The 20,520-nt window shown below is 53.6% G+C and overlaps 1 protein-coding gene across 5 annotated transcripts in view; it reads left to right on the forward strand.

Moving 5' to 3' along the window:
- Positions 1-20,220, forward strand: part of TRAF3 (TNF receptor associated factor 3) — a 112,408-nt gene extending 92,188 nt beyond the window's left edge. For 3 of the 5 annotated variants that reach the window (XM_069559851.1, XM_069559854.1, XM_069559853.1), the window contains 6 exons: positions 3,593-3,673; positions 6,155-6,229; positions 7,988-8,080; positions 12,746-12,886; positions 18,068-18,242; positions 18,812-20,220. In XM_069559851.1, the coding sequence (XP_069415952.1) occupies positions 3,593-3,673; positions 6,155-6,229; positions 7,988-8,080; positions 12,746-12,886; positions 18,068-18,242; positions 18,812-19,383 (1,137 nt within the window). In that variant the 3' untranslated portion in view covers positions 19,384-20,220. The remainder of the gene's footprint in view (positions 1-3,592; positions 3,674-6,154; positions 6,230-7,987; positions 8,081-12,745; positions 12,887-18,067; positions 18,243-18,811) is intronic. The other 2 variants (XM_069559855.1, XM_069559856.1) reach the window with 1 other exon arrangement.
- The last annotated feature ends 300 nt before the right edge of the window (positions 20,221-20,520 follow it).

Raw genomic sequence — 20,520 nt, forward strand, 5'->3', positions numbered from 1 at the left:
TTAATAGTTGGTCCTGGCAGCCCAGGGCCTGGAGCGAGTAGAGAGAAGGGCCAGTCAAGGCCTGAGGCCTGGGTGCACAGTGCTTACAGCCTGCAAAGCATGGGGGGGTCATCCAGTGGAGGGGCGGCCAGCCCGGGAGGGCCCTGAGGGGGACGTCCCAGAGGGAGATAGGCCGGGGCGGGGGGCGGAGCTGGGGCTGGGTGGGGCTTCTGAACCCGCCAGGCCAGTGACTGGTGGGTCAGCAGACAGAGGGTCCCTGGACAGGCAGCCAGGCCTGAGGACCACCGGCTGGTTCCTGGCAGATGTTCGGGAGTACATACTGACCCCCATTTAGAAACGGCTGTCTTAGTTTTTCTGTATGAAGTGAGAGTAATCCCTGTAACCTCCACTTTACCTTCTTTGTTTAACTTTTCTGTGCCTGTGACTTTCTTCCCTGGTGAAGTCTGTTTGATTGTTGTTTCTGGTTATTAATAACCTTTAAGTGCCCTCCCCTTTGGAAAATAGACATAGTATTTTTCATAATTGAATAACTTCTTTAGTAATTAAATTTGAATGAAGGCAACATGTACCCAATGAGCAGTCCTGCCGACCTTACACATATTACCATGTTGCTATCAAAGTTATACTTTGCTTCTTGCAAAAATCAATTACCTCTATTTGCAGAATAGAATTCAGAAATTAATTTTCATTTGAGAAAGAATTGTAAAGCATGTGAGTGAAATAGCTTGTCAGGAACCCACTCTAAGCTTCAGTCAAGCCTGCGAAGAGGCGGGTTTTGGAATAACACCATCGCTCGTGGTGGCTTGAAACGCTGGAGCAGCAGACCCCAAGCTAGTTGCCCAGGACACACAAGAGAACAAATCACAGTCTCTCCCCTTCACTCCACCATCTGGTGGGGGAGACGGCCAGTTATACAACTGTGTAAATGCCGCTGTGGGAAGGGCCGGTTCACCTGGCCAGACAGGGTCCTTGAGGGCTGTTGAGAGGAAGTGGCATCTGACCTGACAAGGGGTCTTAAATGTGTTGACTGTGGAGAGGAGGCAGGTGCAGAAGCGCAGAGCGGCAGCTGCAAGTTTGGGGCCTGAGTTGTACCAGGAGGCCTTCCTCGTAAATCTTCCTACCTTTCAGTGATGGAGACGTCCTGGCGTGTCCTCAGGGTGCTGACCCTGCAGCGCGTTTGGGGGCAGATCTTACTTTCTGTCCGCCTGTGATCACTGTGGGGAACACGCCTGCTTGGGGGTCATGCTGGTGCAGCCCCTCTGGGCCCCGGGGCCCCAGCGCCAGCAGGCAGCCACACCCGTACTTCCTCCCCCGCCAGGAAAGGGCCCTGGTAGTGGCGGAATTCGGCTCCCAGGTCTTGTTCTTCCACTCTCATACAGCCTCATCCTCTCAGGCCTTAAGTCTGTTTTTTAAAAGCACAGTTTAACTTAGGCCCGAAGCCCCAGGTCATCCTGACTTTCCTCCTTGTCCTGTGTTCTGTGGTATAGACTGATACAGCACGGAGACCCACAAGGTCTTATGAGCAGTTCTTTTCTATCTTTGAACTATAGTATTGGCGTGTCAGGTATTTTTGAGTTTGTTTTTTTAATCTGTTAGCATAAAGCATCAGAAAAAAATCTCTTCCATTTAGCCCAGAGATTATAGAGTATCATTCTCTTTGAACAGTTCTGTTAATTTGTGAAAAGTCAAAGAGTTGTAAAGGGTGGCCAAGGGTCACCTCTTAACTCATTGCATCTGCAGAGACCCTCTTTCCAAGAGGGTCACATTCTGAGGTCTGGGAGGGAGATATTTCAGGGGTCACTGTTCAACCCACTGAAGTGGGCAAAGCTATAAATGGCAAGTCACAGGAAATAGAAATGCGTAAGATAAAGAGCGTGCTGATAGCTACACGTTAAAGAATTGCAAGTCATCGCTGTTGGAGATGGGAAGGTGTGACAGAACTGGCAAAACCCCCCAAATCCCATGTGAGACGCTTACCCTCCGATAGCCAGAAAAGCCTGTTTTGATCATCCTTGCACAGGTCTGCAGGGCGCACATGAAGCTCCTGACTGGCCTGGCGTGCAGGCCCCAGCCTCTCCTCCCACTGCCCCCTGCCTGCCCTCCCCAGTGCACGGCCCCTCCCCTGAGTCGTCTCAGCGCTCCCCCCGCAACCCCACCCCCAGGCGCTCTCCCCGCACCCCTGCCGCGGGGTGATTGTCCATCCGTGCTCCTCACTGTCCTGGGCCAGGCTGATCCAAGGCCAAGGCAGGCCCGGCCGGGTGAATGGGAGCTTTGGGAGGGGGGCTTGGTATCTGGAGCACTGGCCACGCCCATTCTCCAGGCCCAGGACTGACTCCATCCTTACCGCTGCCCTCCGAGGGAGATCTGATCACTCCCCGCCTACAGGTGACGCCATCTGGCCGAGACGTCCCACTGAAAGACGCAGGACACCTTGACTTGGCACTGGGGAACTCGTAGGGATTCTCAGCAGTACCCGGGGGTCCCCTTGTGGGAGGTGCTGGTCAGGCTCAGTCCAGCCAAGAGCCTTCCGATGAGCTCCAGACAGCCATGGGCTTGCCCGCTGCAGGCGCTGGGGCCTCTGTGGGCCTCCAGGACCGCGCTCGGGAGCAGAGGGGTCCTCTCCACACTGCCCACCTGCCAGGCTGATCCAGACCAGGGACTGCAGGTGGCAGGATGACTGGCCTCATAGGCCAGAGAAGTGTCCTTGGCGGGCACTGTTGTCCCTGGCCCACACACCTCCTGGTCAGACAGTGCGTGGCTAGTGCTGCCCTGGTGCAGCCTGGCTGGAGGCCCTGCCGGCAGAACTGGCGTGTCCTAGGCCTGAGGGGAGCCCGCTGTCTCTCCTCCTGCCGAGTGCTGCCCTCTGAAGCCTGGCCCCACAGCTGTGTTTCATAGCGGGTCTAGGGTCTCCCTGTGTGGCCTCCATCACATGTCTGGAGGTGCTGTCTCCAGGCCCGCTTGGGCTTGCTGGCCTGCGGGAGCTCTGGCCCGTGCTTTGCGGGTGGCAGGTGTACTGGACAGGTGCCAGCAGGTGCCCATGGCACAGAGTTCGGCAGTGGCCAGCACCCAGGCTCTGTGTTGAAATCTGTGCCATCAGAGAACGGCCACACTGGCACATACCTACATTGCCTTTTCATTAAAGGAAATCCAGGCACACTCTCAGGACAGTCATTGAAATTCCTGGGGATCACACTGTTTTTAGGCTCTTGAGAAGCATCGTTTCCAGACTCTAAGCTGAGAAGCCAGAGGGGAAGTGTCTGCCCCAGCCAGTAGAGGCTGGGCCCTGGTGTCCACCCCCGTGTGAGCGAGCTTGCCAGGCGCAGGTGGTGGGGCAGCGTCGGCCTAGGGGACGCGGCCAGAGGGCACGAAGGTGGGCTGGGGCGGGGCTGAACTAGAGTGACCCCCCTCTTGAGTTGCTCCAACCAGTCAGGTCTGGGTGGCTCTGGTGAGGGCCCGCCTTGTCAGCACTCACGCTTCTGTAACACAGCGGCCCATGCAGGTGTGATGGGGGCCTCATGGGGGCGCCGGCAGCCTCTGAAGGAAGGCAGGTCGTGTGTTTCAGAGTTGGCAACAGTCTCTCTCTCTCCTCCAGAAACACGAAGATACGGAGTGTCCCTGCGTGGCGGTGCCCTGCCCGCACAAGTGCGGCGTCCAGACCCTCCTGAGGAGCGAGGTGAGGGCTGCGGCTGGGCCCCTGCAGGGGCTGGGCGTCCTGTGGTCCCCTCTTCCCCCTTGATGCCGAGGCCCGAGGTCATCAGACTACAGTGGTGATAGAGCAGAGCAATGCAAAGCCTCATGCTGTTCTTGGAAATCAGATATTTCAGAAACAAGCAGTTAAAAGCTACAGAGTGGTGGATTCAGAGCAAAAATACTGTTGAGAACTGAGAAAACGGGAATATGTACAGTGCAGGAAGGGGCAACGGTTTTTAGGTTTAAATCTGTAGAAGAGAAATTACTCTACCACTGTCTCAGGAAGGTCAGTTGACTGAGAGATACTTGAGCCATTTCGGCCACACAGGCCTTGCAGGGTCTACCCTGGGGTGAGAGGGTGGCAGGTGGCAGGGGAGGCGCCTCGACAGCGGCCCTCAGGTCCACTGTCCCTGAGGCAGGTAGATCCTGCGGTCGCCTTGTCTGACCAGAGTATATCCAGGTGGAACAGTTCCAAGGCTTCTCGGTGCTTCTTCACCTTGTCCTGGCCCGGGTCCCCTTCGCTGCTGTTCTGGGAGCCGTTGGGGCGGCCATGGGCTTCAGGGTGCCTGCAGCCCTGGTCCCCACTCTCAGCACCCTTGGGCCTGGGCACTCTGACCTGAGGAGCCTGCTCACCTCAGCCCTTGTCAGCCGCCTGGGATTTGACACCTGGATACTGCAGGAGTTGGGGAGGTTGGTCTCTCCCGTCCCTGAAGCAGGACCCCGGAGCCCCTCTCACCGAGGTGCCCATCCCGGGACGTCCCTGCTGGGCAGGGGCAAGTCTCGCTGGGTGTGATGGTGGTCCCTGGGCCCCTGGCCATGCCTCAGAGAACAGCTAGGGCACTGTCTCCACGGCTGGGAAGCCCCTCTGTTCAAGTGAACATACGAAGAGGCTGCTGTAGAAATAACTTCCAGGGTTCCATATACTTTCCTTAGTGTTGACTCACGCAGGGCTATCTATATTAGGAACTAAATTGTCTCCATTTGCCTTTAAGTTAGCTTTATTTTTAAAAATGTTTAAACCTGCATTGATCTCGGGTTTCTGGTGAAAGGTGCCCTTTTACAGATGGTTCTTGCTCTAGTCCCAAGCTCCCCTAAATTCTGTAGGGCTCTGAGAGTAATGATGATGAAGCCAATTTAGGGAAAGTACAACCCTGAGTTTATAGTTGTAGAAAATAGTGCTAAACTCGATATGTCCCCAATTTTAACATTACAAGTGTTAGCTGGTTGGATTTACGACTGTACCGATGGCAGTGAAAGAAAATGTTTCATGATTTTCAAACTGACGTCACTGCACACGTGGCCGCCTGTTGAGTTTCTGTGCCTGTCGCCCGCCACATGCCTCCTGGGTGCTTTTTCCAGGTGTGGCCACCACCACCCCGCCCAGGCCTGGACCTTCCACCGGGTCGGCCTTGGCAGTGGGCAGCTGGGTCCCTCGGGCCTGTCCTGTAACTGGCACAGGCAGGAAGGCCGTATTGTGAGCCTCTCCCTCTCATCCTGAGTACGGACCTGGCGGGAGGGGACTTTGTCCCAGAGAACAGAGGAAAAGGCATTGTGGCCACCTGCACCCACCAGAGCAGTGTCCTTCAAGTGCTGGCTCCCGGGAGAACGCACTCCCAGGCCCCCCTGCGCTGCGCTCACACACCGCTCTGCTAATTCAGGGTCTAATCATTTTCTCTGAAGAAGATCTGTCCCTTGAGTTTCCAATAAAGAAAGAGATTTTCTTTAAGATTGTGTTAGCCTAACGCAAAACCCCGTGTCTATAAAATGCAGATGTTTCCACTCCCTCCTCCCTTGCGGGGCACCCTGAGCGGTGTGTGCTTGGCCATTTGCCGACGTTGAAGCAGAGCGCCTCCTAGTTGTCCTCCGCAAAGTGGAGGGGGGCACGTTCAGATCCGTGCCCTTAGGATGACACGGGTCTCTGAAAAGCCACATGAATTTCTGGGCAAGCTGAGGGAGGGAGTCTTTCCAGGAGAGTCCCCTCTGCAGTTGTCGTGAGCGTGGGGGGTGGGGGCGCCTGTGTGCGCTTCCCTGGGGAGACACCTACTTCTGTCTCCTGTATACAGGTGTGTGGCCCAGCTGCATCAGAATGCTTTATATTTTTTTGTGTTTCATGCAATTTTTTTGTTTATGGTCTTTAAATGTGCTTTTCAGTTTATGTTTTTTTTTCCCTTTCTTTTTAAAATTCTGCAGACAGCGTGTCACAAAACAAGTTGTTCTTAAAAAAGCCGCAAGTGTAAGAAATGTTACAGTAAATGTATTTTTGTATATTGGTGTATATATGTGTATACACGTGATGATACTGTATACTTACTGGGTAGAAGTCCAGGAAGCCGGTGGTGTAAACACACCTGCCGATAAACCCTGTTCATAATAGTAGAACCCAGATGCTACCTGTGCCCTTGATATGTTTGAACATTTTCATGCAAACGTTTGTGCCACAACTCACGTCTCTTTCCCGTTGCAGTTGAGTGCACACTTGTCAGAGTGTGTCAATGCCCCCAGCACCTGTAGTTTTAAGCGCTATGGCTGCGTTTTTCAGGTCAGTATCCGACATTCGTCCTTCCCAGTCGCTGACATTACGCCATGAGAGAAAGTTAACTCTGTCGACATTTTAACATGCAAGCTCTGAGCTTTCCATTTTGTTATGGCACTGAGTCACCAGCTGCACACGGGTGACGAAGCCGCGTGCAGCAGCCACTGGGGGCCCACTTTTCCGGCCGGGGGTGTCGAGAGACTTCAGGTGGACGCCTGAGCTGAGGGGGAGTTAATGCCGTAGCAGAAGGATCACACTGAAACCAGCAGGACGGACGCGGGGCGGGGTTTCTAGGTGGACTGTGGCGCCCAAACACGGCTTTGGCAGCGTGTGCTCCTGTGCACAGCCGTGAGGGTTGCACACAAGTGTGTTCTTAGCGCGGCCCATGCACGTGCCACACCTCCCAGATTGCCGGGTGGAGAGGAGTCTCCTCCACTGCCGTGCCTATGCCCTGAGAAACCTGTTCCTGGTTTTTTTGTTTTTTTTTAACACACCTGAGATTGCTAGTGAATTTGAACTAGTTTTCATTTAAATGTATATCTTGATTTTAGAACTATCAAAGGGAAGTATATGCTTCAATTAAAGCGTTTTATATTTGATTTTTATGTATAATCGATACGTTATTGTGAAGTCAGTGCAGGGATATTAGCATCTCAACATTTTCTTAGAAAGTGATTTTTTTTAACACACCTAAGATTGCTAGTGAATTTGAACTAGTTTTCATTGAAATGTATATCTTGATTTTAGAACTATCAAAGGGCAGTATATACTTCAGTTAAAGCATTTTATATTTGATTTTTATGTATAATCAATACGTTATTGTGAAATCAGTGCAGAGATATTGGCATCTCAGCATTTTCTTCGAAAGCAAAAAGCCTGAGAGTGAGGACGAGTGTCGCTTTCCCTGCGCTTGTCTCTTAAGGAGACTGAGCCCTCACCGCTGTTATGTCGTATGTACTTCTATGCCATTCATTCTGTGTATGTATATATATATGTTGATATTTAGCAATACTTGTATGAACATATATATATGAATATTCTATGTACAGAGTATATGTTTTGGAGATCATCAAAATGCTTGCCATGGCTTTTAAATTTTCCAATATCAAAACCAAATCACATTCTTACACCGCTTGTTTTCTCAGGTACATGAAGTACTGTTCCACGAGCTCATTATTGACTCTGAGATGGTCTACATCTTATGTACTCTGTAGATTGTTTATGTTCTGTACGTAACTTTCTAAGTATACTTAGAATAGTTAGGGACAGTGCATTTTATGATGCTAGTATTTCACTAGTAAGTTAATGTCTTAACAGATTACTTAGAATCCTACTTGGATTACACATTCTCTAGATTATTGTAGCAGCATCTAGTTGTAGATGTCTCAACGTTTTTCATTTATATTTTAGTGCAGAAAACTTGCTAAGGAACAAAAGGGCTATGTCTGAAATTTAATTTCTTCATGTTGGAAGTCTGAAGCATAGGTAAATTGAGGGGTGAGTGGAGCACACGGCCTCGAGGCAGTGGGCGTGGAATCACAGCGCCTCGTCCTTGAGCTGCTCGGCTCCTCTCAGTGTGGCCCCCTCGCCTGCACACAGTAGCTCAGGGGCCGCTGAGCGCCGCCCTTCCGAGGCTGGAGATGCTCTGTGAGCCTTCCCCGGTTCAGTCCCCGCCTTCGTGTGTGGTGCTGGCGTGAGGTCGTCTGAGGGTCTGAGCCTCTGACCGAGGGAGGCTGGCTGACCGCATCTCCTCTTCGTTCTCAGGGGACAAACCAGCAGATCAAGGCCCACGAGGCCAGCTCCGCGGTGCAGCACGTCAACCTGCTCAAGGAGTGGAGCAACTCCCTGGAGAAGAAGGTACGCCCTGCCATTCCCAGCTTCTGCCGGCTTCTAATAATTTCTTCGTATTGTGTGAAGAGGAAAACCTTCTTTTTGTTTAGTAAGGGGTTTTGGATAAAAGAAACAGCATGAAGTGTCAAAAAAGTAAAATTCTTTTCAAGCAATCTTGAGTTTATAAATGAAGGTGTGTGGTTTTGTTAGCTTGCTAGCTTGCTCTTTGTTTTTCAGTTGCCAAGTGTGTATAAAGTGCTTTTTAAAAACTCACATGGTGATTCTCTTAGTATTGAGTAAGAGCAGGGATTGTCACTTCCAGTCTGCACCCCCAACCCCCGTCTTTTTGTAAATAAAGCTTTGTTGAAACGCGGCCACACACACTCACTTCAGTACGGTCTGCGGCTGCTTCCACACCGGGATGGCAGTGTCGACACGGAGACCCTGTGGCCCGCACAGGCCCCGAACACCGCTCTCTGGCTGTGACAGAAAGTCCGCCAGCCGCAATCCGGAAGGGCACCGGTGCCACGTGTGTGGTCCTCCTCTAAGAGGCAGGAGGAAAGGCCGCCTCCACATCAGCAGGGTCACTGTTTTGCTCCGTTTTTGTTTGTGGACCGTGCCGGGTCTTCACTGCACTGCACGGGCTTAGCTGCCCCGCAGCACGTGGGATCCCAGGGTTACAGTTGATTATGGAAGCTTGGGGGGGCCACACAGCCCCTCCCCAGACACACCTGCCCTCCTGGGCGTCTCCTCGAAGCCCCGCTGTGGGGTCTGCACTCCAGCGCAGGCGCCTGCTCACAGAACACGCCTTTCTGGGGGCGTTTGTTCTGTGGTGCTCAGCTCGCCAGGTCTGCTTTCCCAAAGAAAGGATGAAAACCTCCAAGGCTTGACAGAAAAAGGTTATAAATCTCCCACTGTGGCTTGTGGCTTGTATACAAAAATAAGAACTTAATTTGATATTCAGCAAACGTGTGTTGAAAAGGGAGGGCGTGTGATGGGAGGGCGCTGGGATGAGTTACGGCAGCCCCGGGGGTTGATGTTTGCTTTCTAAAGGTTTGTAAAGATTTGAATATCTTGTTTTGAGTGTTAAACCCAAGCAATTTAAAATGTAAATGTGCTCGAAGGAGTGTAAAGTTTTAAATCAAAAGATGTTTATTAAATATGACATTAAATATTTTTTTAGTATAAATGCTTAAGCTGGAGATGAGAAGCTTTGAAAGGCTTTGTGTGCTGTGTGTACACACGCGTGGGACAGGAGGAGCCTTCTGTTTGACCGTGAAACAGAATCTGTGTCACATGAATGATTTATAACTTTCCCATGAGCACATATTTGCTCTGAGTTCAGCGACGGTTTACCTATGAATCCCTTTTTCTCCTCTTTTTGAAGAATGCGTTGTTTCTGGGTTTTCAAACTGTAGGCACAGATCGCAGGGCTTTTGGTTTCTCACAGATACGGCTTCTCATTTATCTAAAAGGTTCTTCCTTTCCTGTGAAGTGAATTGGTCTTGTTCCAGCTGTGCTGGTTATGTAACCGCGGTGCGGGGCTGGGGGATGTGTCCGCCCCTCAGTTGTAGGCAGGGCTGCCACCAGGAGGGCTCCCAGAGGTGCAGGAGGGGGAGACAGGGGTCATCCCGTCCTACACCCTCCTGCCCTGCCACCCCAGCACCCTGAGAGCATCCTCTTTGCACTGTTGGAAACCCCAGGACCCGGCTGCCCGGCCCACACGCCCTCCCCAGCCGTCCTCCCCCTTGCACACACCACACACCAGCCAGAGGGGGGCAGATTTGAAACATCTGTTCCCGTGACTTTGCTCAGGGGTGAGCCCCTCCCTGAGGCCCACCCCCCCACCCCCGACTCAGGACAGCCAGCCATGCCCTGCGCATCCTTGCCTGTGTCCATGAGAAGCTGGCATCTCTTCTCTGGGCCCAAGAGCCAACCCGGACGACAGGGGGAGATGTTTGTGTTTTCTTAAAGGGGGAATTTGTTTCTCATCGTGGAATTGTTCAGTTGGATCTTGAGTTATTTTGTTCATCTAGGGTGGAAAATAGAATATTTGAGTTGATTCAGAAAGACCAATTACTACATTCACAGTCAAACTTTTAAAACAACAACAACAACAACAACAACAAAACTGTTTTATAAAATCCAGACCTGAAAACACCCATCTTATATTTTACGAAAGCTTAAGTCACAAGGAAGTCTTAGAGTACCCCTAGACAGGCAGGGGTGGAGGGTGTGCTCAGGGAGGAGGGTCTCGGGCTGGGGGACCCTGCTCCGTCTGCTGCATGGATTCTGGGAAACACACCTGCCAGTGGGCTTCCCTGTGCCTGCGGTGTCTACCTGGTGGGCAGGTGAAAGTGGGGGTCTGCTGGCACCCAGGGGCTGGGATCCTTGATTAAAATATGTAAAGAAAACTGAGTTTAAGGACAATCCCTCCATAAAGACATTAAGAGTTTGATGTGGCGGACTCCCCTGGGGGCGCAGTGGGTAGGAATCTGCCGGTCAGTGCAGGGGAAACAGGGTTTAATCCCTGGCTCTGGAAGATCGCACATGCTGTGAAACAGCTCAGCCTGCGTGCCCTGGAGCCCGTGCTCAGCAGCAAGAGAGCCACTTGCCTCCGGTGGGGGGCCGGAGCCCCGTGCCGCAGAGCAGCCCCACTCAGTCAGTGCAGGCACCCAGTCGTGTCCGACTCTGCGACCCTGTGGACTGCAGCACACCAGGCCTCCCTGTCCATCACCGACTCCTGGAGCCTCCTGAAACTCTTGTCCATGGAGTCGGTGATGCCATCCAACCATCTCATCCTCTGTTGCCCCCCTCTCCTGCCTTCAGTCTTTCCCAGCATCAGGGTCTTTTCCAGTGAGCCAGCTCTTCGCATCAGGTGGCCAGAGAGTAGCCCCGGGTCACTGCAGAGAGAGAAAGCCCGTGTGCAGCAGCACAGGCCCAGCACCGCCAGAGATAAAGTTAAATAAATAGATAACAATTTTTAAAGGAGAGAGTTCGGTGTGGCAGGGTGTGTGATGGTCAGTGTAGGTCAGGTAGCCTGATTCGCAGCAGAGGAAGTTGCCGTTGGTTTGGGGAATATCACCGAGAGTCGTATGAAAGCGGCCAGCCTGTGTGCACGATTGCTCTTTTTGGGGGTGTGAGACTACGGGGCCCAGGAACTGTGTCCATCTTCAGCAGATGGGAATGACGGAGTTGTAAGTTTAGAAGAAGCAAAACACCGCTGCCAGCCACCCATGCCCCAGGCTGGATGCTGCAAGCTGGTCCTGTGCGGGAAGCTGAGGACCAGTGAGACGGCCTATTTTAGGAAGAAGAGTCTGTTTGTGCTGCGTGAAACCGTAAGGGAGTTGAACTATCTATTGCAGGTTTTGTATTCTTTTGTAAACACGTTTGTTATAAATAAAACAGACTGAGACAGCACCCAAAAGGCACTGCCTCCAAGCAGGACTCTGATTTGGGGCTAGTGGTTCCTCACAGGGACGAGGTCAGGAACCCAGATGCCACCTGAGACGCCCGTGAGCTGTCATGTGGCCAGGTGGTCCTCAGGTGCTGGCAGTATTAGAGGGCACCTCCGAGTGGAGCCGCGATGGGACGCACTGTCTTCCGGGCGGCGGGGAGGGAGGTTGGGGGCGAGGTGCCCAGCGCTTGTGGGCAGAGAAGGCCATTGGTAGAGGGAGCCTTTCCGACGGTTGAAGTACCCTTGAGTTTCCTGCATTGGCAGGTGGATTCTTTAACCACTGAGCCACCAGGGCCGTCCAGACTGCCTCTTGTGGAAACATTGTGAAAAGACACCTTGTAGAGTTGTCCTTGAGTTCCTCACCCCAGGGCTTTTAAGTCCTGTGTAAATTGGTTCTTGGGAGCTGATTATTTTTCAGAAAGGAACTGTGAAAATGTCAAAAGTGGGCTTGGGACTGCTCCCCAGCAGGCCCTTCCTGGACCGCCGTGGTCTCCCGGCCATCCCATCCCCTGGTGCCCCTCCCATCCCCCCAACACCGCCATCCCCTGGCGCTCCCAGTTCCCCCGACACCCCCACCCCCGGGACCCCCTTCCGCCATCTGCGCCTCCTCTCTGTGGGGTGGCGGGCTGCCCCGAGGACTCCCTGTGGCACGTGTGAGACCCTCCCCTTCCTGCTCCCTCATTCTGCTGAGAGCTTCTCATAGGGCGGCAAGTGGCCCACTGGTAGCTGTGAAATAATTTACTGGGTTGCAGCTAGCATTTTTTAAAGTAAAATGGAATAGAAAGTGCCAGGTACGTTATAATTGATTAGGACAGGTTTGGTTTTGTGATCCTGTTTTTAGGAATAGGCACCCGTGTTCAAGGTATGTACCGAGAAGCGGAGCGGCAGGGAGGTGTTTCCCGCTATTTCCTCATCAGAGTTTGAAAGCCACTCTGATAAAAGATTTATTTGTTTTCAGCAAAATCTTTAGAAAGCTTGTCTTTAGTCCTGCTTGTTCTGAAAGGCACTTGGCTCATCTTACTTGACTCCTAGGAAAGGTTCTGAGAACCACGGTTCGGGTCCCTGTTGAATGGCCAGGACCCCCCTTTCCTGTGGGGAGGGGTTTGTTCCTGGAACTCCTTCCAGTGAGTGGACAGAAGGCCCGTGTTGTCAACATTTCATTGCTCGTGTTAGAATTGTTGTTAATTCACGTTAAGACTGTGTTGTTTGCTTAATTGAAGACTCTCTTTTTTCAGGTTTCCTTGCTGCAGAATGAAAGTGTAGAAAAAAACAAGAGCATACAGAGTCTGCACAACCAGATATGTAGCTTCGAAATTGAAATTGAGAGACAGAAGGAAATGCTTCGAAATAATGAATCCAAAATCCTCCATTTACAGGTAAGAGGTGTAAGACTATGGCTGGGTCGGAGGGAATATGTCTGTCTTCTCTGCCAGGACTTTCTCAGGGAGACATCTGAGCCAAAGGCCCGACCTTTGTCCACAGGGCAGCTTGTTTCTCTTGCTTAAGTGAAACTTGGGAAAGTGGCCTGGGTTTGCGGCTGGCCTGGGTTCACGGGATGGCACGAGTTCGTGGGGTGCCCTGGGGTGCCCTGGGTTTGTGGCTGGCTTGGGTTCGTGGGGCGCCCTGCGTTTGTGGCTGGCTTGGGTTCGTGGGTGGCCTGGGTTTGTGGCTGGCTTGGGTTTGAGGGTAATCTAGGTTCACGGGGCGGCCTGGGTTCGTGGGGCGCCTCGGTCTGCAACTGGCCTGGAAGGTTGCAGGCGCCCCCCACCGCCTGTTCCTGGAGGCCCGGCCCCATCCCCTTTCCCCTGTGCCTCTGATTCATTGTTGGTGAAATAAGACTGAAGCCTAGGTTTTTTAAAATTAGCCGCTTTTATGAATATCATCTAAGACTTCGTGTTGGTCCTGAGTAGCTATGTGTAAAGTTTCACTTCCTAAAGTGAAGTGAAGCCAAGCTGTTCTGTTCTGAGTCTTCCAGCAACGCAGGTGCTCACATCACTCTATCTCGCCATAGTGACCCAAAGGCACCTCCATCCCAAACACGCAGGCCCTCGCTGCTCTGAGAAGGGTGGTGCCTAAACACACCTGATGAGACCGTGGCTCCTGGTTTCTGTAACCCACTCGGGCTTCCACCAGGTGCTTGTTGCAGGTTATTCTTCCAGATGCTGTCCTCACAGTGGCCGACTCGGGCGCCTTCAGGGTGGCAGCTCCTGTGTGTGCCACACTCTCAGGCGAGAGTCACTCCTGTGTGGCCAGAATGGTCCTCCTGTGCCTGCGCCCAGTGCTTCCCTAAATCACCTGGAAGGTGAAATTTTTCTAATAGCTCAGAGTCACAGCATCTTTGAGATCGTCTTGCCTCCCGTCTTATTGTTGAGGTTAGTTATGATGCTTTTAATTCTTAGGGATTTATTAAATTAATTTCATTTGTATTGAACCTGGTAGTTGTCCGGAGACAGTGAAAAGCACAGTGAAACATCAGGTCATAGTTGAAAAGGTGCCAGTCACAGGTATTGAATCAAGCCAGGAAAGCAGGGTGCCGCTTGAAAGAGCGGCAGGGCTGCTGCGGGCCCGGAGGCGGCGGTCAGCACGCCGGGACTGAGGCCTGCGCTGCCGTCCCGTGAGCAGGGCCCGTGTGTGCAGGCTAGCGGCGGCGCCCGGCCCAGGGCCTGGAGGTGCGTGCGCCGGAGGGCCGAGGAAGTGGCGCTGCATTTGAAACCACTTACTAAGCATGTCAGCAACTGAAGGAAGAATGAATAGGCAGGGGTTCGTTTTTTTTTTTTAATTTAATTCTTATTTTAATGTGATGGTTTCCAAACTTTTTTTTATTGAAGTGTAGTTGATTTACAGTGTTGACTACTGCTTGCACAGCAGAGTGCCTCAGTTACACACACGTGTGTTGCTTTGTTCAGCCGCTCAGTCGTGTCCGACTCTTTGCGACCCCATCGACTGCAGCACCTTGGGCTTCCCTGTCCTTCACCATCTCCCGGAGCTTGCTCAAACTCATGTCCATTGAGTCCGTGATGCCAATCCAACCATCTCATCCTGTGTCACCCCCTTCTCCTCCTGCGTTCAATCTTTCCCAGCATCAGGGTCTTTTCCAATGAGTCGGCTCTTCGCATCAGGTGGCCACAGTGTTGGAGCTTCAGCTTAAGCATCAGCTCTTCCAGTGAATGTTCAGGCTTGATTTCCTTTAGGATTGACTGGTTTGATCTCCTTGCAGTCCAAGGGACTCTCAAGAGTCTTTTCCAGCACCACATGGGAAAGCATAAATTCTTTAGCACTCAGCCTTTTTTCCGGTCCAACTCTCACATCCGTATGTGACTATTGTAAAAACCATAGCTTTGACTAGATGCTCTGGTCAGTAAAGTGATGTATATACATTTTGCCTTTGTCCAGCTTTTTATTTCCTATTGGGGTATAGCCAGTTAGCAGTGTTGCCACAGGTCCAGGTGAGCAGTGACGGGACATAGGTTGGCATTCTTCCCTGTTATGGCGTTGCAACAGGGTGTTGCATATAGTTCCCTGTGCTATGCAGCAGGACCCTGTGTATCCGGTCTACGTATGATAGTTTTCGTCTGCTGACCCCCAACCCCCACTCCATCCCTCCCTCAAACCCCTCTCCCTCGGCAGCCACCAGTCTGCCTCTATGTCGGACTGTCTCTGCTTTGTGGAAGAGTTCATTTGTGTCCGATTTTGGATTCCACACGTAAGTAATATCACATGGTATTTGTCTCTTTCTGACTTCACCTGATAATCTCTACTTTCATCCTTGTTACTGCCACCTGGCATTATTTCACTCTCCTTATGGCTGCGTAGTATCCCATTGTATGTATGAAGAAGTAGGTTCATTTATAACCAAAAAAAAAAAAATGAGAGAGTCCATACTGAGGTCATGGGTGCCCTCCGCCACCGTTTCCACAGAGCCTGGCTCAGCCCTGCACCTCAGTCGCCCCCGCAGAGCCTTCCGGCCGCCGGGGGAGGGCTCACTGGCTGGACCGCGGCTGGGGACGCTGCCTGCCTGGCCGCTGTTGCGCGTGTCCGCCTCACCACTCTCTCTGCGGCGGGCCGGGCCTTCTCCCTACCTCCTGTCCCGACTCTGGCTCCTTCTGGGACACCTCAGATGGCAGGGTAGACGCCACCTCCTCCAGGAAGCCTTTCCTCAGCCTGTGCCTCGGACCACCTACTGGTAACAGGCCTGTAGCTCTCTGCGTGGTGTCCTCCCTGTCTGAACCCTGAGGGCGGGCTTGGAAGGAGTCCACGAGGAGCGCAGCCTGACAGCCCCGGGCAGGGCAGGCAGAGGGTCTTAAAGAGGCGGAACCAGAGAGCGTGTTTGGTTCTCCATCCCTGGAAGGGCAGTTTGTTAATACTTCACTTGTGAAGAACGTTTCTGTTTTGTCTCTTGCGGTGCCTCGCGGCACGTGGTGTCTTGGCTCCCTGATAGGGGTGGGACCTGCGCCGCAGCACTGGAGGCGCACGGGCTTGGCCGCTGGACCGCCAGGGAAGCCCCTTTCTCCTTGAACAGTTGGATGCCGAGGTGGTCCCCCAGTCAGTGAGTCCCACCCTGTCCCCAGGCCCCTTGCTGAGCCTGGAACCCACCCGCGTTGGCCGAGTGACAGACGGGGATGTGAGCCCCAAGGGGCCCGAGCACGAGACGGAGAGGCTGGCGCCCTGTGAGCGGGTCTCCTGACTAGGGTGTACTTAGGTTCTGAACGGTCTGTGCCACGCGGCTCAGCTCCTGAGCCCTCCCTTTTTTCTAATAAAACCCTCACCTGCATTTAAGGTCTGTGTTTACAGAGACACTGTGGTGGCTAGGCGGAGATGACTCGTCAACCATGAGGTCGTGTTCACTGCATCCTGCAGGGAAGGGTGGGCGGGTCTGCATGCCGCCCTCACCCACAGCCTCCACCCAGCCAAGGGCTGCTCCATGGCTGCAGGGTCCCCTGGTGTGGGAGGAGCGCCTCCTAGGTAGTGGGTGTGTGTGTGTGTGTTCACATTCCCCTTGCTGTGAGAGGAGCGCTTCTAGGCAGTGGGTGGGCCTTGTCTGTGTGTGTGTGTGTGTGTGTGCGCACACCTGCAGTCCCATGTCCCTTCCTGCCCGGCCCTGTGTGTCCGTGTGTGTGTGTGTGTGTGTGCATGCGTGCTCCTTCGGTCCCGTGTCCCCTCCTGCCCGGCCCCGCCTGCTGACTCCTCGCCCCTGGTGTGTAGTGGGGGCATCACGGTTGCTTCTGTCCCCAGAGTGCCTCGTGGCCTCGGGCCGCTGTCCTGTGCGGTCCCTGCCGGGGGGCTCGGAAGTGAGGAGCAGCTGGCCTCAGCCGCCCCGCCCCGCGCTTACCCCAGGCTCAGCAGCCCTGCGGGCCCCCTCGGAGCCGTGCTGACAGTCTAGACTTCCGTCAGCGCCCTCCATCCTCATGAGCACCCACGTCAGCCTGGGTGGTCGCTTTGTCACTTGAGCGGGTCAAACATTCATGGTGGCTGCGAGCATTCATGCCTATCAACAGCACTGGCCCCAGAAAACAGACTTTGTGAGCCGACCATGCCTCTTATCATGTGTGTTTGAAAGTGAAGTGCTCCCAGTGTGGAAAGAAGTGTTCTGTAGAGAAGTCATCTTTACTTTTTAGATGTTAGCTGATACCAGGGTTTCTTGGAAAGATGAGGGAGATTAACGCTGTAATTTTTACCCCGAAAAGTAGCACATGCTTACACGTTTGTTCCTTCAAGGTTATTAAGAGCCAGCAAAGGCGCTGAAACCTCGAGGTTTAAAAATAGGCCCCAAAAGGAGAAGTGATCTTGGCAGGCCCCTGGGGCTCCCCCTGCTTGGCCCGCAGCCTTGGGGGTGGCCCCCTTGTCCCACAGCTCCAGGCGCTAAGCCGCCCCCCTTCAGGTGCTCTGTTTCAAAAATGCAGATTGTTTTTAGAGGTGAAAACCCTTCAGGTCCCTGGCTTCATCTACAAGTGGGCAGGCCAGACCTGCCAACTGGACCTCCCAGTTCAGCCCCAGGCCCCCTCCAGTGATGGTTACAGGTGTGCTGTGGTCATGTGCTTCTGGAAAAGGGGGTTTCTGAGTGATTTAAATCAAGCCTCTCTGTCGACAGCCACATGTGTGAGAGCAGAGCTCTTCTGCCACGGGGAGCACAGGGCACTGGGCACTGAGTGCATCGAGGGAGAAACCCCCCATAGGCACTGGCCTCTTGGCTTCACTGGGGGCCTATCCTGCTGGGGAGGAGGTTCTCTCTGCAGCAGGGGAAGTGGGGGGACCCAGGGGTTCTGGTGCTCCCGGCAGCCGCAGAGACAGCGGCCCCTCTGGCCCTGGAGGCTCACAGTTCCACGCCTGCTGGTCACTTGACCTTTTATGGGACAGAGGCCTTCACAGGTCCAGCTGAGACGCTGGGAGAGAGGGACATGGGGGTTGCATGCCCTGCAGTTGGATCTAGGGCCGGGGTCCCTGAGGGCCCATGGGCCCGAGCGGAGGCGCCCTGTGGGGGCCGACGGGGGTCTGCAGAGGCACGGCCCCCACAGCAGGTCCTAACCGTGTTCTGCCTTTCTGACACTTTGATTTGGAAGCGAGTCATCGACAGCCAAGCAGAGAAACTGAAGGAGCTCGACAAGGAGATCCGGCCCTTCCGGCAGAACTGGGAGGAGGCAGACAGCATGAAGAGCAGCGTGGAGTCCCTCCAGAACCGGGTGACCGAGCTGGAGAGCGTGGACAAGAGCGCAGGGCAGGTGGCGCGCAACACAGGTGAGCCCGCGTGACCCAGGCCGATGCTGGGGTCGGCTGTGCGGGAGAGCGGGCACAGACGTGGGCCTGCGGGGTGACCGGCTCCCCGGCTTCCTGCGCCAGGCGCAGAGGGCAGGGCGGATGCTGGCGGGGCGGGCCTGCGGGCAGAGTTGCGGGGCTGCTCAGGAAGGCCAGGGGACAGAAGGCGGCCAGCAGGCGGCAGGGGACCCGGCCAGCCCGGCAACGTGGCTGATGCCTAGAAGCCGCCTGCCGTTGGGGAGGGGAGGGGAGGGGGGTTGCTGAGCGAGCGTCCTAAAACCTCCTGAGCAGGATTAAGCGGGGTGGGTGGGGGGAGCGCGATTACGGGGATGCACGTGGGGCCGGCTTAAACCGGCCAAGGACGCTGTGCAGCTTCGATTCCGGGGGAGTCGCCCCGAGCTGGGGAGCCGGGGAGCCGGGGGCGGCAGGCCGGTGCTCCGGGATGTCCCCGCCCCGCAGGTTGAGGCTGGGGGTCCGGGGCGTGCGTCTCCAGCCCCCCGCGGGCCGGCCTCCGTGGGTCACGTGCGCGCGCCCGCCGTGTCTCCCGCCAGGCTTGCTGGAGTCGCAGCTGAGCCGGCACGACCAGATGCTGAGCGTGCACGACATCCGCCTGGCGGACATGGACCTGCGCTTCCAGGTCCTGGAGACCGCCAGCTACAACGGCGTGCTCATCTGGAAGATCCGCGACTACAAGCGGCGGAAGCAGGAGGCCGTGATGGGCAAGACGCTGTCGCTGTACAGCCAGCCCTTCTACACCGGCTACTTCGGCTACAAGATGTGCGCCAGGGTCTACCTGAACGGGGACGGCATGGGCAAGGGCACGCACCTCTCGCTCTTCTTCGTCATCATGCGCGGCGAGTACGACGCGCTGCTGCCCTGGCCCTTCAAGCAGAAAGTGACGCTCATGCTGATGGACCAGGGGTCCTCGCGGCGGCACCTGGGGGATGCGTTCAAGCCGGACCCCAACAGCAGCAGCTTCAAGAAGCCCACTGGGGAGATGAACATCGCCTCCGGGTGCCCTGTCTTCGTGGCCCAGACTGTGCTGGAGAACGGGACGTACATCAAAGACGACACCATTTTTATCAAAGTCATAGTGGATACTTCGGACCTGCCGGACCCCTGACGCGTCCCCGGGGCGGCGGATCGAGCAGAAGGCAACTCCTCTGGGGGGTTTGAACCGGCCGTCTCCAGCAAGGTCCTCGCGCTGAGAAAAGGACCTTGGGGGACGGAGGAAGTGGCAGAAGGCGGCCGCGGGCCGGCGGGAGGAGCCACGCGTGAGGACTCGCCCAACACGTTTTGTAATAGACTAGCGCACTTCACTCTGGAGAATTATTTATCCTTCGACGAGATAAATACTGCTGTCAGAGAAGGTTTTCATTTTCATTTTTAAAGATCTAGTTAATTAAGGTGGAAAACATATATGCTAAAGAAAAGAACCATGAATTTTTTTTCTTCCTTGAACACCAAAAAAAAAGAACATACACACACCACACACACACACACACACACACACACACACACCTGGGGATAGCTGGACATGTCAGCATGTTAAGAAGAATTTATGAAATAACGCAATTCTGATATATTCATTCTAAAATTCAAGAGTGCAATCTTGTTCCAAATATAGTATATTGTCTATTTTTAAGGCCTCATCTGGTCTCTGTTTTAATAATTTGTTTGTCAGAAGACCCTGAAGTACACCTAGGTCTTTTTTGAAAGTCTCTAAATTCAGAATCATTTTTTAATTTAAAGTTCTAAGATAATTGTTACTGCAAACATTTTATTTTAAAACGTTGATAGACTGATATTTCTTGGAAGAAAATGTAAAATATCAAACACTGGTTATCACTTGTGATAGGAAAGAGAATATTCAATCTGTTGTTATTTCTCGTTAGAAATGTAAACCTTCAATATCTGTCGTAGTTAATGACACTACTTCAAAATTACTATGAAAGGAAAATTGCTCATGGATGCTGTGCATCATTTTCAGATTTATAATTGTTTTCACCCTAAAATAGGGCATTAGTTGAACTTTGGAGTTCTAAACAAAATCCTGTAGGTTTTTAAAATTCTGCCCCATGTGTTCAGACACGCTCTCTCTTGCTGACAACACCGACTTCTGTGTCCAGTGTTGGGGGTGGGCAGGCGACTTCGCGCTGACGGCGGCCACAGCAAATACCGCGTTCCCCATCCAGTCATAACTGCTGCATTCGCTCCAGCCTTTGCGTAGAGATGGTGGCATCCTGTACACGTGCCTTAG

This window comes from Ovis canadensis, chromosome 18 (genome assembly GCF_042477335.2).
Source record: "Ovis canadensis isolate MfBH-ARS-UI-01 breed Bighorn chromosome 18, ARS-UI_OviCan_v2, whole genome shotgun sequence".
Taxonomy (NCBI): Eukaryota; Metazoa; Chordata; class Mammalia; order Artiodactyla; family Bovidae; genus Ovis; species Ovis canadensis.